This window comes from Pristiophorus japonicus, chromosome 5, assembly GCF_044704955.1.
Source record: "Pristiophorus japonicus isolate sPriJap1 chromosome 5, sPriJap1.hap1, whole genome shotgun sequence".
Lineage (NCBI taxonomy): Eukaryota > Metazoa > Chordata > Chondrichthyes > Pristiophoridae > Pristiophorus > Pristiophorus japonicus.
Genome location: NC_091981.1, coordinates 78449421 through 78467898, shown reverse-complemented (window position 1 = coordinate 78467898; position 18478 = coordinate 78449421). Strand labels below are relative to the sequence as shown.

General features: G+C 43.3%; 1 protein-coding gene across 1 annotated transcript in view; it reads left to right on the top strand.

Annotated features, from left to right (window-relative positions):
- myo10 (myosin X) overlaps positions 1–18478 on the top strand; it is a 445108-nt gene that overhangs the window by 320885 nt on the left and 105745 nt on the right. Inside the window, exons 20-25 of the mRNA XM_070880183.1 lie at positions 2008–2132; positions 4721–4835; positions 10122–10228; positions 10532–10744; positions 13438–13477; positions 16915–17814. Of these exons, the coding sequence (XP_070736284.1) occupies positions 2008–2132; positions 4721–4835; positions 10122–10228; positions 10532–10744; positions 13438–13477; positions 16915–17814 (1500 nt within the window). The remainder of the gene's footprint in view (positions 1–2007; positions 2133–4720; positions 4836–10121; positions 10229–10531; positions 10745–13437; positions 13478–16914; positions 17815–18478) is intronic.

The window sequence follows — 18478 nt, the reverse complement described above, 5'->3', positions numbered from 1 at the left end:
TTGGAAAGCAGCTAATGTAACGCCTCTGTTTTAAAAAAGGGGGCAGACAAAAGGCAGGTAACTATAGGCCGGTTAGTTTAACATCTGTAGTGGGGAAAATGTTTGAAACTATCATTAATGAAGAAATAGCAGGACATCTAGATGGGAATAGTGCAATCAAGCAGACGCAGCATGGATTCATGAAGGGGAAATCATGTTTAACTAATTTACTGGAATTCTTTGAGGATATAACGAGCATGGTGGATAGAGGTGTACCGATGGATGTGGTGTATTTAGATTTTCAAAAGGCATTCAATAAGGTGCCACACAAAAGGTTACTGCAGAAGATAAAGGTATGAGGGGTCGGTGGAAATGTATTAGCATGGATAGAGAATTGGCTGGCTAACAGAAAGCAGAGAGTCGGGATAAATGGGTACTTTTCGGGTTGGAAATCGGTTGTTAGTGGTGTGCCACAGGGATCGGTGCTGGGACCACAACTGTTTACAATATACATAGATGACCTGGAAGAGGGGACAGAGTGTAGTGCAACAAAATTTGCAGATGACACAAAGATTAGTGGGAAAGCGGGTCGTGTAGAGGACACAGAGAGGCTGCAAAGAGATTTAGATCGGTTAAGCGAATGGGCTAAGGTTGGCAGATGGAATACAATGTCGGAAAGTGTGAGGTCATCCACCTTGGGGGGAAAAAAAACAAAAAGAGAATACTATTTGAACGGGGAGAAATTACAACATGCTGCGGTGCAGAGGGACCTGGGGGTCCTTGTGCATGAATCCCAAAAAGTTAGTTTGCAGGTGCAGCAGGTAATCAGGAAGGCGAATGGAACGTTGGCCTTCATTGCGAGAGGGATGGAGTACAAAAGCAGGGAGGTCCTTCTGCAGCTGTATAGGGTACTGATGAGGCCGCACCTGGAGTACTGTGTGCAGTTTTGGTCGCCTTACTTAAGGAAGGATATACTGGCTTTGGAGGGGGTACAGAGACGATTCACTCGGCTGATTCCGGAGATGAGGGGGTTACCTTCTGATGATAGATTGAGTAGACTGGGTCTTTACTCGTTGGAGTTCAGAAGGATGAGGGGTGATCTTATAGAAACATTTAAAATAATGAAAGGGATCGACAAGATAGAGGCAGAGGGGTTGTTTCCACTGGTCGGGGTGAATAGAACTAGGGGGCACAGCCTCAAAATATGGGGGAGCCAATTTAAAACTGAGTTGAGAAAGAATTTCTTCTCCCAGAGGGTTGTGAATCTGTGGAATTCTCTACCCATGGAAGCAGTTGAGGCTAGCTCATTGAATGTATTCAAGTCACAGATAGATAGATTTTTAACCAATAAGGGAATTAAGGGTTATGGGGAGCAGGCGGGTAAGTGGAGCTGAGTCCACGGCCAGATCAGCCATGATCTTGTTGAATGGCGGAGCAGGCTCGAGGGGCTAGATGGCCTACTCCTGTTCCTAATTCTTATGTTCTTATTACTCTTTCTTTAGTTAGCCTCTTGATCTTTATGTAATTATAAATCATCTTTGTGTTTTCAAGCATATTAATTCATATTTGTAAAGCTGCTATGTGTATCTTTTTGGAAGGATCTTTAATCTACCACAAATAACGTGTGCATTTTAATGGGCTAATGTCACATTGGGAAATTTTAGGGATCCTGCTTTTGTATACTTTCATATCTGCGCCAATACAAAGGTTATTTATCTGAATTTGTTTTTAATATCTTTATAAAGCATTAAATTATGACTGAAAGTAAATTGTAATGGCATGATGATGACTTGGTGACACAGTAACATTGTTACCCACTCCTCTGTGTACAGTGCCTTTTCCACACTCAGGCTCAGGAAGTTTTGCAGTTTTAATGAACATCATGAAATAAAAATCCATTAGTAGCTAGCATACTTCAAATAACAGGAGATTGACAGACAATTATTGTTTCCTGTTGCTATTAGCATTACTGCACTATTCCTGCTGCCAAATATGTTAATCCTCTGTTCCCATTTTTTCTGCTTTCAGATGCCAGATCAGTTCGATCAAACAGTGGTGTTAAACCAGCTGAGATATTCAGGAATGTTGGAAACTGTGAAAATACGACGAGCTGGATTCCCAGTCAGACGGCTCTTTGAGGACTTTTATGCAAGGTATTATTTGTAGATCAAGATTTACACATATTACTGCTCGATCAGTTATTCACTTCGTGTTTTAGAGAGTTAGTCTATGCACACTTATCTCAGTTGAGCCTGAATAAAGTCAATTGTTTAGCACTGATCCTATCCCATACCATAATACAACAACTTAAATTTATATAGCACTTTTAGGGTCGGGTTTTTGAGGTTTGCGACTGGGTTTTCGCCGCGATTTGACCCTCCGCGACGCAAACCCAGAAGCAAAGCCCGGGTGGGATCCTTGGGGACCTGTTTGCAGCGGAGCTTCCAAGCCCTGCCAGCAGCGGTAAGTATGAAAACCTGCACAAAAGGTAAGTTAAAGTTTTTTTTTGTTACAGTGATTAGATAGTTAAGGGTCTTGTAAATGTTTTTGGAATGTTTTTTGGAATTTCCCCCGCCCCCACCCCCCTCCTCCCAAGGCGCCTCTCGCAGCGCATGCGTCCCCGGACTAAAGTTGCCGAAACACTCATTTTGCGCTGCGAATGCTTGTGCAACGCCTTCCTTACCAATGCAGACGTAAAGGCCGACAGTTTGGCCTAAAAACGGTAAGTTTCACGTATCGCTACTATTTTCGACGAAAAATCCCGAAAGCCGAAAATCCGGTCCTTAAAACGTCCCAAGGCACTTCACAGGAACGATATCAGACAAAATTTGACACGTAATGATATTCGGACAGGTGACCAAAAACTTGATCAAAGAGGTAGATTTTAAGGGAGCATCTTAAAGGGGTAGAGAAGTTTAGGGTTGGGAATTCCAGAGCTTAGGACCTTGGCAGCTGAAGGCACAACCGCCAATGATGGAGTGACAGATATCGGGGATGTACAAGAGGCCAGAATTGGAGGAGTGCAGAGATCTGGAGGAGGTCACAGAAATAGGGTGTGGTGAGGCCTTGGAGCATTTAATTCTGAGAATTTTAATTTGGGATGAATACTGTGAACATCCCATATGAAAGCTGTAAAGGGAAATCCCCCCCCCCCACCACCCCACCCCCCCCCCCCCCCCCCATCTACTAGTTGGATATGAGTGGAGGTACTCCAAGCACACTTCCTTGCAGACCATATTTTGATATTCATTTTATATTTAAGAAAATAATGCCTAAAGTTTGAGAGATAATTGTTGCTGAAGATTGTAAGTGATGAGATTTGCATATAAGGATAGATTAGCAGTGTAGATATCACAAGTCAATTCGCAAAGGTCGATCACCAACAGCAACAAAGGACAGATTTTGGCTGTACAGGAATAATTCCATGATCCACATCCTCTAAGAACAGCTTCCCTGCTGGAATTGCGGAATAACCCAATTATGTTTAGATACATGTGTGTGTAAAAATCATGGGACTTGCTATTTTCAAAATGTTAAAATAATATTTAATTCCTCCCCTTCTAGATCATTAATTCTGAGAAAATGAATAGCGTTTTTTCATCAAGGTGTTAGTTAATGTCTTGTTTATTCAGATTAAGTGTTCAATGAATTCATAAAGTACCAGCTTTAAAATTAAAAACATGAGATTATGGATCATTTTTTGTTAAAGGCAAGTCTTATCTAAGGCAAGTCTTATCTAAGGCAAGTCTTATCTAAGGCAATATCTTTCCTTTGGTAAGGAGACCAAAACTGCACAGTACTCCAGGTATGGTCTCACGGCAGACCTGTATAATTGCACCAAGACTTCCTTACACTTATATTCCAACCCCCTTGCAATAAATGTACTTTATTGGCTGTAAAGCTCTTTGGGATATCCTGAGGTCATGAAAGGCGCTATATAAATGCAAGATTTTTTTTGAAAGGCTAACATATCATTTGCCTTCCTAATTGCTTGCAGTACCTGCATGCTAGCTTTCTGTGATTTGTGTACAAGGACACCCAAATCCCTCTACAAATCAACATTTACTAGTCTCTCATCCTTTTAAAAAATATTCTGCTTTTCCATTCTACCTACCAAAGTGGATAATTTCACACTTCCCCATATTATACTCCACCTGCCACCTTCTTGCCCAATAACTTATCTGTTCTATATCCCTTTACAGCCTCTTTGCATCCTCCTCACAACTTAACTTTCCCACCTAGCTTTATATCATCAGCAAACTTAAATATATTACATTTGGTCCCCTCATCCAAATCATTGATATAGATTGCGAATAGCTGAGTCCCGCAGCACTGATCCTTGTGGGTCTTCACTAGTTATCGCCTGCCAACCCGAAACTGACCCGTTTATTCCTACTCACTGTTTTCTGTCCATTAACCAATCCTCAATCCATGCTAATATATCACCCTCAATCCCATAAGCCCTAATCTTGTGTAACAATCTCTTGTTTGGCACCTTATCAAATGCCTTCTGAAAATCCAAATCCAACTGGTTCCCCCTTATTAGTTACACCCTCAAAATAAACTCTCAATAGATTTGTCAAACACGATTTCACTTTCATAAAATCATGTTGACTCTGCCTAATCATATTGCCAATGTGTGTATATTGGATAAAATATCTCCTGGGAAGTCAGGGGTTCTCCCAAGGTAAAATGATGTAATAGAAAAAAATGAAAATTATTTGTTGGTTTCTCTCCTCAGGTATAAAGTCTTGATGAGGAATCTCTCGCAACCAGATGATTTGAAGGAAAAGTGTGCTACACTACTTCATTTCTATGACGACACCAATACAGATTGGCAGCTGGGGAAAACAAAGGTAAATCGAGACATCTTTTTTCCCTGTGAATTATGTTCTGCTATCCAGTGAACAGCAGTAAGAGTAACATCTAGCCTTCATTTTTTTAAATTATCAACGCCTGATTTTTTTCAAACAAACCACCTCTTCATAATCCCTTCGCAAATGTATTTTTGTTTAGTAACCTGATCGGTCTTCTATGATGAACTATTTATTCACCCACATGTAAAATATGACTTCGTTAAAATAATTAGTAAACCTTGGCTCAGTATCTCAGTAAATTTAAAAACGTCACTGTTTTTTCATTAAACCTTTTAGATGTCTTCTACTCATCTTGACAGAGTTCACTGGTTAATTCAAAACACAGAGCCATTGTTATTTCAAAAAAATTCTGCTGTCATTTGACATATTCTACTGATTAATTTTAATTAATATGGACCAGACTTTGGGGAGGGGGGGGGGGAAATGGAGGTGGTTGCTATCGCTGGACAGTTAAATTTATTTCCGATTTACATGACCCATCCCAGAGTACTGATATCAAGCTTACTTTCTATATTAAAAGAAGAGGTTTATAATGGAGCAAACAATAGCAGTAAGCCTGAGGAGTCGGAGAGCTTTAGAAACCAACAAAGGATGACCAAAAAGTTGATAAAAAGGGAGAAAATAAAATGAGAGTAAATTAGCAAGAAATATTAAAAACAGAATGTAAGAGCTTCAAATTGTATGTAAAAAGGAAGCGAGTAGCAAAAGTAAGCATTGTTCCCTTGTTTGGTGAGACAGGTGAAATTATAATGGGAATAAGGAAATGGCAGAGACTTTAAACAAATATTTTATATTCATCTTGCATAAGAACATAACGTAAGAAATAGGAGCAAGAGTAGGCCATATGGCCCCTCAAGCCTGTTCCACCATTCAATAAGATTATGGCTGGTCTGATCATGGACTCAGCTCCGCTTCCATGCCCCATAACCCCTTATCCCTTTATCGTTTAAGAAATTGTCTATTTCTGTCTTAAATTTATTTAATGTCCCAGCTTCCACAGCTCTCTGAAGCTGTGAATTCCACAGATTCACAACCCTCTGAGAGAAGAAATCGCTCATCTCAATTCTAAATGGGCAGCCCCTTATTCTAAGTTCTAGTTCTAGTCTCCCACACCAGTGGAAACATCCTCTCTGCATCCACCTTGTCAAGCCCCCTCATAATCTTATACGTTTCTATAAGATCACCCCTCATTCTTCTGAATTCCAATGGAGAAAGATTGCAAAGTGGTGCAGTACAGCGGGACCTGGGGTTACTTGTTCACAAAAGGATATCATGCAGATACAGCAAGTGATCAGGAAGGCCAATTGAATCTTGGCCTTTATTGCAAAGGGGATGGAGTATAAAAGCAGGGAAGTCCCAACCTACTCAACCTTTCCTCATAAATCAACCCCGGGATCAACCGAGTGAACCTTCTCTGGACTACCTCCACAGCAAGTATATCCTTTCATAAATATGGAAACCAAAGCTGCATGCAGTATTCCAGGTGTGGCCCCACCAATACCCTGTGCAGCTGTAACAAGACTTCCCTGCTTTTATACTCCATCCCCTTTTGCAATAAAGGTCAAGATTTCATTGGCCTTCCTGATCACTTCAATGAAATCTTGCATACTATCCTTTTGTGTTTCATGCAGAAATACCCCCAGGTCCCGCTGTACTGGAGCACTTTGCAATCTTTCTCCATTTAAATAATAACTTGCTCTTTGATTTTTTTCTGCCAAAGTGCATGACCTCAGACTTTCCAACATTATACTCCATTTGCCAGATTCTTGCCCACTCACTGAGCCTGTCTATGTCCTCCTACAGCCTCTTTATGACCTCCTCACACATTACCCTTCCTCCCATCTTTGTATCATCAGCAAACTTGGCTACGTTACACTCAGTCCCCTCTTCCAAGTCGTTAATATAGATTGTAAATAGCTGGGGTCCCAGCACTGATCCCTGTGGCACCCCACTAGTTACTGATTGCCAACCAGAGAATGAACCATTTATCCCGACTCTCTGTTTCCTGTTTGTCAGCCAATCTTCTATCCATTGCTAATATATTACCCCCAACCCCGTGAACTTTTATCTTGTTCAGTAACCTTTTGTGTGGCACCTTGTCAAATGCCTTCTGGAAGTCCAAATACACCACATCCACTGGTTCCCCTTTATCCATCCTGTTCATTACATCCTCAAAGAATTCCAGCAAATTTGTCAAACATGACTTCCCCTTCATAAATCCATGCTGACTCTATCTGACCAAATTTTGCTTTTCCAAATGTCGTGTTACTACTACTTTAATAATGGACTCAAACAGTTTCCCAACCACAGATGTTAGGCTAACTGGTCTATAGTTTCCTGCTTTTTGTCTGCCTCCTATTTTGAATAGGGGTGTTACATTTGCAATTTGCCAATCTGCTGGGACCTCCCCAGAATCCAGGGAATTTTGGTAAATTACAACCAATGCATCCACAATCCCTGCCGCTACTTCTCAAGACCCATCGGGTCCAGGGGATTTATCTGCCTTTAGTCCTATTATCTTACTGAGCACCACCTCCTTAGTGATTGAGATTGTGTTACGTTCCCTCCCCCCTATAGACCCTTGACACTGTTGGAATATTGTTAGTGTCCTCTACCGTAAAAACTGATACAAAATACTTGTTTAGAGTTTCTGCCATCTCCATGTTCCCCATTACTAATTCCCTGGTCTCGTCCTCTGAGGGACCAACATTTACTTTAGCCACTCTTTTCTTTTTTTATACACCTATAGAAACTATACTCTTACTATCTGTTTTTATATTTTGTGCTAGTTTACTTTCATGGTCTATCTTCCCTTGCTTAATCATTTTTTAAGTCATTCTTTGCTGGCTTTTAAAAGCTTCCCAATTTTCTGTCCTCCCACTAGTTTTGGCCACTTTGTATGCCCTTGTTTTTAATCAGTAGAAAACACAAAAAGCATATCAAGGGGTTAATAAGAGTGAGCAACTTAAAATAATGAATATCCGTAGAGGAAAAAGTACTTGAGAAACTAATGGGAATAAACATCGACAAATACCCAGAACCTGATGGCCTACATCCTAGGGTTTTAAAAGAGATAGTGGATGCATTGATTGTGATCGGCCAAAATTCCCTAGATTCGAGAATGGTCCCAGCAGATTGCAAGATAGCAAATATAACCCTGCTATTCAAGAAACGAGGGAGAAAGAAAACAGGGAACTACAAGGCAGTTAGTTTGACATCAATTGTTGGGAAAATACTTAAATCCATTATTAAGGCAGTGGTAACAGGGCATTTAGAAAATCATACTTTGGTTAGTCAGAGTCAACATGGTTTTGTGAAAGGGAAATCGTGTTTAACAGATTTATTCGAGATTTTTGATGATGTAACTAGCAGGGTAGATAATGGGAAATCAATGGATGTAGTATATTTGGATTTCCAAAAGGCATTCGATAACATAGAAATTTACAGCGCAGAAGGAGGCCATTTTGGCCCATCGTGTCCACGCTGGCCGACAAAGAGCCGCATGGCCCTCGGTCAGCAGCCCTGAAGGTTACATGTAAACCTACGAACAATGAATAACGGCGGAAAGGTAAAGAGCACCGGGCCCAACCAGTCCGCCCCACACAACTGCGACACCCCTTACACTGAAACATTAATACTGTGCCACCTAAAAGTTTGCTGTGCAAGGTAAGAGCTCATGGGTTTGGGGCTAATATATTAGCATGGATAGAGGATTGGTTAATGGACTGAAAACAGAGTAGGGATAAACAGGTCATTTTCTGGTTGGCAAGCTGTAACCGGTGGGGAGCCGCAAGGATCAGTGCTTGGGCATCTGTTATTTACAATCTATATCAATGACTTAGATGAAGGGACTGAGTGCAATGTATTCAAGTTTGCTGATGATACAACACTAGGTGAGAAAGTAAGCTGTGAGGAGACACAGAGCCTGCAAAGGGATATAGATGTGTCAAGTGAGAAGGCAATAAGTTGGCAGATGGAATATAATGTGAGAAAATGTGACATTCACTTTGGTAGGAAGAATAGAAAAACAGAATATTTTTTAAATGGTGAGAAACTATTAAATGTTGATGTTCAGAGAGATTTAGGTGCCCCCGTACAGGAAACGCAGCAAGTTAGCATGCAGGTACAGCCAGCAATTAGGAAGGCAAATGGCATGTTGACCTTTATTGCAAGGGGCTTAGAGTATAAGAGTAAGGAAGTCTTGCTACAATTGTGCAAGGCTTTGGTGAGACCACACCTGGAGTACTGTGCACAGTTTTGGTCTCCTTATCTGAGATAGGACATACTTGCTTTAGAGGCGGTGCAGCAAAGGTTCACTAGATTGATCCCTGTGATGAGAGGGTTGTCATATAAGGAGAAATTGAGTAGATTGGCTCTAAACTCTCTGGAGTTTAGAAGAATGAGAGGTGATCTTATTGAAACGTATGAAATTCTGAAGGGGATTGACAGGGTAGATGCTGAGATGTTGTTTCCCTCAGCTTGGAGAGTCTAAGGGGTTGGAAATTAGTTTGGAGGCTTCTTGGGGCGAATGGCGGCGATACAGCAAATTTTGCGCTGGGAAATGGTTTGCGACGGCAGCCAAAAAGTTTGGTTGTCGCACCCGGAGAGTGGAGCGTTTCACACATCTCTTGGGGCGCTAGGCCGGGAGAGCAAGCCTTTCTGTAGTGCCTGGGACAGCTCTGAATGGCAGCTTTCAAAGGCACTGTCTCCACGGGGCACTACGTGTGCTGCTACAACCTAATATCGAAAGGCTGTCGAAACCGGGGGCGTTGTACACCGGCTCGATGCTCCCGGTCGATATTGGCACACCGATCCTTTCCAGGGGCGCTAAGCGACCGAATTTAAGGGGTATAGTCTCAGAATAAAAGGTCGACCTTTTAAGACTGAGATGAGGAGAAATTTGTTTTCAGAGGGTTGTAAATCTTTGGAATTCTCTACCCCAAAGGGCTGTGGATGCTCTATGTTCAAGGCTGAGATAGATAGATTTTTGGACTCTAGGGCAATCAAGGGATATGGCGATTTGGCAGGTAAATGGAGTTGAGGTTGAAGATCAGCCAAGATCTTATTGAATGGCGGAGCAGGCTCGAAGGGCCCTATCGCCTAATCCTGCTCCGAATTCTTGTGTTCTTATTATGAAATTCAGGAGAAATACAGGTATATCTTTAATGGGAAATCACCATTATTTCAGGTGGCTCAAACAGAAATTACAGGAAGATCTATTGATTGATGCTGGAGAGTAACATGCCTTGCATATACTCTACACAGGTTTTCATACGTGAGTCCCTTGAACATAAGCTGGAGAAACAGCGTGAAGTTGGGGTTTGCAAAGCTGCTATGATCATACAGGCTCATGTCCTCGGCTATTTGGCAAGGTAAGGATGAAAATTTTGAATGTGTAATGTGCTTTAATTAATATCTAGATGGCCTGAATTTGTTTCCATTTTATTAGCAATTTAAGTCCATGTTCTAACCAGATGATACAATCTAATTTGTTTGATCGTTTCTTTTATAGTAAGATGGGAGTCAAAATACACGATTCAGTTATATCGTATTGTAAAACATATTTCCAGTAACTTTATTTATAATTTTTTAAAACAAAATAGGTGTAATAAACTACTCTGTGAACTGGTGTGTCTTCATATTTTTTTAAGCACAAGGTTTTCTCACCCAAACAGGAAACAGTACAAAAAGGTGCTTGATATGGTTGTTATAATTCAGAAAAATTATCGAGCTTTCTTCTGGAGAAAAAAGTTCCACCGTGTGCGAAATTCCACAATAATATTCCAGACACACCGACGAGGTCAGCTGGCACGCAGACACTATAAACAACTACTTGACAATAAAAGACGGAAAGAAGAAGCGCAGAGAAGGAAAGAGCAAGAAGAAAGGTTAGTCATTTTGCCCCAGCAGCCAACAAATTTTGTTTTGTTTACTTTAAAAAAAAAACTATTTTAAGAGGAAAGGTAGTGAATCTTCAGTATGTGATTGTCAATGTATTATGATGAAAAGTTAACTTTTGTTTCAATTCCATGGGATTGTTGGATCTTTACCACATTGGAGATGCTGGGTCTGTTTTCTTTGGAACAGAGGAGGCTGAGAGGAGACCTGATTGAGGTGTATAAAATTATGAGGGGCCTGGATAGAGTGGATAGGAAGGACCTGTTTCCCTTGGCAGAGGGGTCAACAACTAAGGGTAAAAGATGTAAAGCAATTGGGGGGAGGTTTAGAAATCCATAAGTAAATGGCCTTGCTGATTACAGATAAGAGTATTTGTGCTGGATTTCCAGCTTTTAGGATTTTGAGGCGTTAATGACGGTGGGGTGGTCCTCATACCACCTGGAAAGTTTGCGCTTCAGTGAGAAAAATTCAGCAGCTGGGCCCTGATTTTGGGGTGGAGCACTAAGGGAGGCATTGCATACCACTCTTAGGGCACTAGGCCGGCTGAGAATGCAAACATTCCGAGCTAAACAGCTGGCCTGGGCATGCTCTAAGAGAGGCCTGGGAGAAAAAAAAAAACCTGAAAAATACCCACCAAAAATATTTCCAATACATACCCCATGCCACCACAACATAAATCGCCAAAAAAAAGAAAGAACAATCACACTTACCCGAGGTCGGCATTACTTACTTCACTGCAGCCGCTACAGCTTGGAACACCTGCTTTCACAGGGGTTCCCACCAGGGCACGCTACACAGCGCTACGGATCGGTCGGAACTAAAAATCGAGCCGGTGTTGCAACTAGGGACGTTGCACATCAGCTCGCCTCTTCTGGGCAGTAATGCTCCGTGCCCTGCCAAAACCGGCCCCAAAAACCCTGGCAGGGCGCTGGAAGCTGGCTGTCCACCCAGAAGAGTGCACCGCTGCCATGGCCGTCCTTCTGGGCAAAAACAGAGGCGCACAGGAGTGGAAAATCCAGCCCGAAGCATTTTAAGTCCATTGTAGCTTAGCTGCTGTAGAAGATTTGCTTAAACATACTTCTAGTTTGTTGAATACTGCCAACACATTTGGTGAGATTGAAAATGTAATCATAGTTATAACATGAAATGTGAATTACTATTCACATGGTGACATATTTAAAAAGAATGAATTTCACGCTTTCCTTTGTGTTTTTAGAGGATTGTTTTCCTGATCGGCCACTGGCTGATTACGAAATCACAGCCCTTAATCTTCCATCCATTTAAATGAATTGACACATAGGGCCCAAGTTTCCACACGCGCCTTGAACGGCGCAGTCCCGACCTGGACGCCCGTTTTTCGCGCCACAAAGTGCGCCTAAAAAAAATCATCGGTATTCTCCACCTACCTGCTGGTCCTCTGGCCCTCGGCGCAGCGCAACACGAGCTGTGGGGGGGGGGGGGGGGGGAGCCAGGTCCCTGCGCTGAAAACAGTGCCGGGATCTCTGCACATGCGCGCTACAGTGGGCACGCAAGTGCAGTAGCTCCAGGCGCCGAACTGTGTGGGAGGGGCCCGAAGCACGCAGCCCCTAGCCCTGGCTGAATGGCCTCACTGGGGCTGCGTGCATAAGGCTGCCTCCCACGGCCAGCTCCTGCTTCCCCGCCCCTGACCAGACCCGACACCCGCTCCCCCCCCCCCCCCCCCGCCTCCGGACCAGACCCGACACCCGCTTCCCCCACCCGACTGGACCCGACCCGACCCGCGCTCCTGTTCCCGCTCCCCGCCCCCCCGGACTGGACCCGACCCGCCCCGCGCTCCTGTTCCCGCTCCCCGCCCCCCCCGACTGGACCCAACCCGACCCGCTCTCCCGCCCCCCGACCCGACCCCCCCCCCCCCCACTGGACCCGACTCCCGCTCCCGGACTGGATCCGACCTGACCTCCCCCCCCCTCTCCCTCTCTCCCCTTCCCCCCCCCCCCCCCCCTCTCCCTGGACCCGAACCTCCCTAACCCGACCCAACCCAACGCCACCTACCTGTAAATCTGGTGCTGGGGACGGGCCCTGCCCGAAGTCTCGGGCCGGCCCGTTCAGCCTTCGGTCCCGAAAGGCCTGCCTGAAGCACTTTCACATAGGTAGGAAGATGGTTTATTTAATCTTTTCTTTGCTTATAAATGTTTATTCAGGTTGGATTTATTTGTATAATATTTGTAGAAGTATAAATAAGGATTTATTATAGAATTTAATGACTTCCCTCCCCCCCCACCACGTTCTGGACGCCTAATTTGTAACCTGCGCCTGATTTTTTTAATGTGTAGAACAGGTTTTTTCAGTTCTACAAAAATCTTCACTTGCTCCATTCTACTTTAGTTTGGAGTACGTTTTCACTGTGGAAACTTTCAAATCAGGCGTCAGTGGCCGGACATGCCCCCTTTTGAAGAAAAAATTCTGTTCCAAAGTCGAACTGTTCTACCTGACTAGAACTGCAGAAAAAAAAATGTGGAGAATTGCGATTTCTAAGATAGTCCGTTCTCCACCAGTTGCTCCTAAAAATCAGGCGCAAATCATGTGGAAACTTGGGCCCATAATCAGGACTTTGGGGTCACAACTTACCAACCAGTGAGGACCATAGTTAACCTCTAAATGTTTTGCTGGTACCTTATTACATTTTAAAACCTATCTTTTACAGAGAAAGGCAAAAACGAGAAGCAGACCTCCTCACACAACAGGTAATAAATAATCTGTTGCTTCTTTTTCCCTAAAAGAATTTCCAAAAATCAAGTTTCTTTTTTTCATATTTTTTGACACTTTAAATTTGTTAAAAATTTACCAACATTACTGTGCATTTTCCCACATTTCAAATTTTTTTTCAGTGAAAGTTATTCTGCAAATTGGCTTTACTAAAACTCAACAGGATAAGCAGCAAAGATAAATTCAGGGGCTGTGTATGCTTTGTAAAGGATAATTGCAAATAAGACCTTAATTGCCTTTCCCTCAAATATTTGTGGCAAAGATTATTTTTTTTGTCATTTTTTAAAAACTGTAAAATAGTTGACTCCCACTTGCCACCTTTGTAGCACTCCTAAGACTACATGTCAAAATATGACACTTCACTTAGATGTGGCTCCCCTTACTGCTCATGAATTTAAGTGGATCAAGAAAGAAAGAAAAAAAGACTTGAATTTATATAGCGCCTTTCACGACTACCAGACATCCCAAAGCACTTTAAAGCCAATGATGTACTTTTGGAGTGTAGTCACTGTTACAATGTTGGAAACGTGACAGCCAATTTGTGCACAGCAAGCTCCCACAAACAGCAATGTGTTAATGACCAGGTAATCTGTTTTTTGTTATGTTGATTGAGGGATAAATATTGGCCAGGACACCGGGGAGACCTCCCCGCTCTTCTTCGAAATAGTACCATGGTATATTTTACCTGAGAGGGCACCTCGGTTTAACGTCTCATCCGAAAGACTGTACCTCTGACAGTGCAAGACTCCCCCAGTACTGCACGGGAGTGTCGGTCTAGATGTTTGTGCTCAAGTCTCTCGAGTGGGACTTGCACCTACAACATTTTCCCATAGTAATAGTAGGGCCTCATGAATTCCTGTAAACAAAGCTTTTGTTGGATAGTCAAAGATTTGCAACTCTAATTGCAAGGAGTTTTTGGTTTATAAATTACAGTTCTTGTTATTAATACAAACCCAAATTTCCCAGATTTAGCTCTCTGGTTTTTCTCATGTTTGCTTCTATTTGAATAAATTTTTTCCTGGCAACAATGTTTATTTCCCTAGCTTCTAAACAACAATATGAATAACACCTATTTATATGTTCTGTTTAAAGATGCATACAATTAAAATTGGGTTTCTGCTTACTTGAGTTTTGGTGAATGCCATTGGATCTCACAATGGCCCATATCCTCTTCGAAATTTCAATTTTGAATATAATATCATTGACTATATTTTTCATTTTTCATTTCCAATCTATAACACAAATGTACTGTAAAGTAGCATTAAACAGTCATGTATAGAAAATGTACATCCATTTTCAGTTATGGCTACTGACCTCAATCTGTCCATTATAATTTGTATACTATAGTCCTTCATATTTTGTGCACCATATGAAGCACCATCTTATCAATGGCTTTGTTAACATAAGATCTTCTAATGCTATCCTTGCTAGACTTCTGAGCTCCACCCTACATGTTCCAGATCTTTTCAGAACTCCCCACCTGTATCCTATCCTGCTCACCTATCAACATTCTTCTTGTCGACTCCACTGGTTTCTTGTTCCTTGCTGTATTGATTTCAAAACTCTATTCCTCATCTTCACATCCCTTAAGGGTTTCATTTCTTCATCCACTCACACCTGCAACTCTTCTAACTATTGCTTTTGCACATTCCCCTTTTTCCTATACTTTACCATTTTGACAGAGTAATCAATAACTTTGACTACACTCTAGAATTCCCCTCCCTAAACTGCTTCATCTCTCCCCTCCTTAAAATCCAGCTTTTCAACAACACCTACATAAGAACATAAGAAATAGGGTTTGGAGCTGGCCATACGGCACCTCGAGCCTGCTCAGTTATTCAGTAAAATCATGGCTGGACTTCTATATCAACTGCACTTCCTGCCCTATCCCTGTATCTCTTGATTCCCATAGTGCCCAAAAATCTCGCGATCTCAGTCTTGAATATACTCATTATCTGAGCATCCACAGCCCTCTGGGTTAGAGCATCCAAAGCTTTGCAGCCCTCTGACTGAAGACATTTCCCCTCATCTCAGTCCTAAATAGCTGACTACTTATCCTGAGACTATAACCTCTAGTTCTAGACTCTCCAGCCAGGGGAAACAACCACTCAGCATCTGTTAAGTCTGCTAAGAATTTTATATGTTTCAATGAGATCACCTCTCATTCTTCTAAACTCCAGAGAATATAAGCCCATTCTAGTCCAATCTCTCCTCATAGGACAACCCTCTCATCCCAGCAATCAATCTAGTGAACCTTCCTTGCACCACCTCGAAGACAAGTATATCTTCCTTAGGTAAGGAGACCAAAACTGTGCACAGCACTCCCAAGTGTGGTCTCAGAAAGCACTGCATAATTGCAGCAAGACTTCCTTACTCTTGTATTCCAACCCTCTTGCAATAAAGGCTAAAATACCATTTGCCTTTCGAATTGCTTGCTGTACCTGTAGCTATTTTCCCTTAAAAATAATTTTTTGTGGAAGATCATGAGTTACTTTTCCTGTTTCACTTATTTGACCTTTCACTTATTTGATTTTTTAAATTTACTTAACCCAATATTTAATTTTATAATTAAAAGTGTGTATTTCAAAGACACTAAAGGGGCGAAATTCAGTAACTGAGGCGAGGCGGGACTTCCTGAGCCCGGTGTGGAAGTCCTGCTCCGGCCCCGAAATTCTGCTAACTGCCCCTCTCAGGAACCCTTTTGGGGTGGGTTCGGAGTGCTACACGGCCTCTCCACATAGTGCTGACACGTTTCAACGTCCCTCCCCTTCCGTTAAAGGGAAGGTACGCTGCGAACTCTGAAGACTGCCACTGGGTCACCAGGGCTAAGGGGTGCTCTGGCCGCAGCCTGGCACCGAGACGGAGTGCCGGGCTGCACAATTGCAGTCCGGACCCTGCAAAAGGAGCAGCATATGCCCCGCCCGGTTGGGGGGGGGGGGGGGGGAATAAAAGATGGTGGCACATGGCGCAGCGCACCACTTCTTTAAGGTTCGCCCCGCAATGGTTGACTAGCCTTTTCGTGACCTGCGAAGCTGGCGCCGGCACCTGCAGCGGCCTCACGGGATGCTGGCCAATTCCCACTGCGAGGCAGAAAGTGCCCGCCGTGCACAGCAATGATGTCATCGCTGGAATCCCAGCGGCCCAGGGCGTTAGTGCAGTGTGCCCCCACCCCCCCCCCCCCCCGAGTGTAAACAGTTTTGTGTTCGGTTCGCGCTTCCAGGGGCACTAATGGGAGGCACAGAACAGGGGAATATCAGCTCCTAAGTACACTCTGCTGTGTATAGAATATTTTGTTAACTTTTTGTCCCCAAACATCTGAGGTTGTGTTGAATTTTCAAAATAGTGTAAATGAAAAGCTGCTAACTAGGTGCTTGTGAAGTAATAAGAACTAAATTTTTTCACTTTGTAATCACAGGCTGAGGAAGCCCAGAGGCAACAAGAGCAAGCATGCATTCTGGAGGCTCAGAGAAAAGCAGTACAAAATACCCAGCTGGAAATGCAAGAGAATAGGCAAGTGGAGGAGATTCTGCGGCTAGAGAGAGAGATTGAAGAGCTTCAACGTCAGAAGGAGCATCATGAATCAACACTTACTGAGAATTCACTTGCACAACTGCAGCAACTTCGGGATGAGGAGTTAAAGCGACTGGAAGATGAAGCGTGCAAAGCAGCTCAGGAGTTTCTGGAGTCCCTGAACTTTGATGAAATTGACGAATGTGTACGCAATATTGAAAGGTCTCTTTCTGTCGAAAGCAAATACAAGCTGAATACCTCAACTGTACCCGATCCTGTTGGAAAGCCTACTTTTAACTTTAGCCAGCCTTACCCTGAAGAAGAGGAAGATGAAGGCTTTGATGCCGATGATGATGCGTTTAAGGATTCGCCAAACCCAAGTGAGCATGGTCATTTTGATCAGCGTACTAGTGGAATCCGGACAAGTGATGACTCTTCAGAAGACGACCCTTATATGAATGATGCAGTGGTACCTATGATTGCAAGTGATGAGAGTACCTTTCTGGCCATCACTGCTCCAGATCCAATAATTCAAAGCAAATCAACAAGTGATGACTCTACCTATTGCGTACCTGAACAGGTAGATGATGAACAGGAGAACCTTGTTGAGCTAATTCCGCCAGATGAAGAGTCTGATTATGATCAAGATGATTATGAAGATGGAGCCATCACATCTGGCAGCAGTGTAGCCTTCTCAAATCCCCGCAGCAGCCAGTGGTCTCCAGATTGTCCGTATCGTTATTCTGTAGGAACCTACAATAGTTCTGGAGCATACAGATTAAGCTCAGAAGGGCCACAATCATCAGTGAGTAATTTACTATCCTACTCAATAAAACTAGAAACCTAATTTTGACTGCATCAGTCACAGCTCCATTATATACGACAGTTTTCGGATATTTATTATTGATGCGTTCAGTGTGCTTGCGACTATTTTCAAATAGTCTTGCCTTTTCAGCTAATGCATATAATATAGACAGTATGCATACCAGCCAGTGTGACACCGACAATAAAAAATCATGTAGCAAATATCCAGTGCTGTACTGTAGAGGTCACTTGTATTGTAGAGAGATAGGGCCCAAGTTTCCGCCCTCTGGAAAAATGGCGCATCTCGATAAGATGCGCAACTTTCTGGAAGGAAAAGGGCGCAGAAAACTTACCTTGTGATTCTCTGGTCTCCTCAGGATGTCTTCGTGCTTGGCGTGGTGCAGCACAAGGGGTCGGGGGCGGAACCAGGTCCCGGCACTGAAAACAGTGCCGGCACCTCTGCTTATGCGCGCTAGAGTTTGCACGCATAAGCAGTGACTCCAGGCCCCCGAGGCTGTGTGGGAGGGGCCCGACTCTAGCCCTGGCCGAATGGGCTCACAGGGCGAAGATCGGGACTCGGACCTCCCTCCCGTTCAGCTGCCTCCCCCCCTCCCTCCCGTTTAGCCTTCCCCCCCCTCTTCTCTACCCCCCCCTCTTCTCTGCCC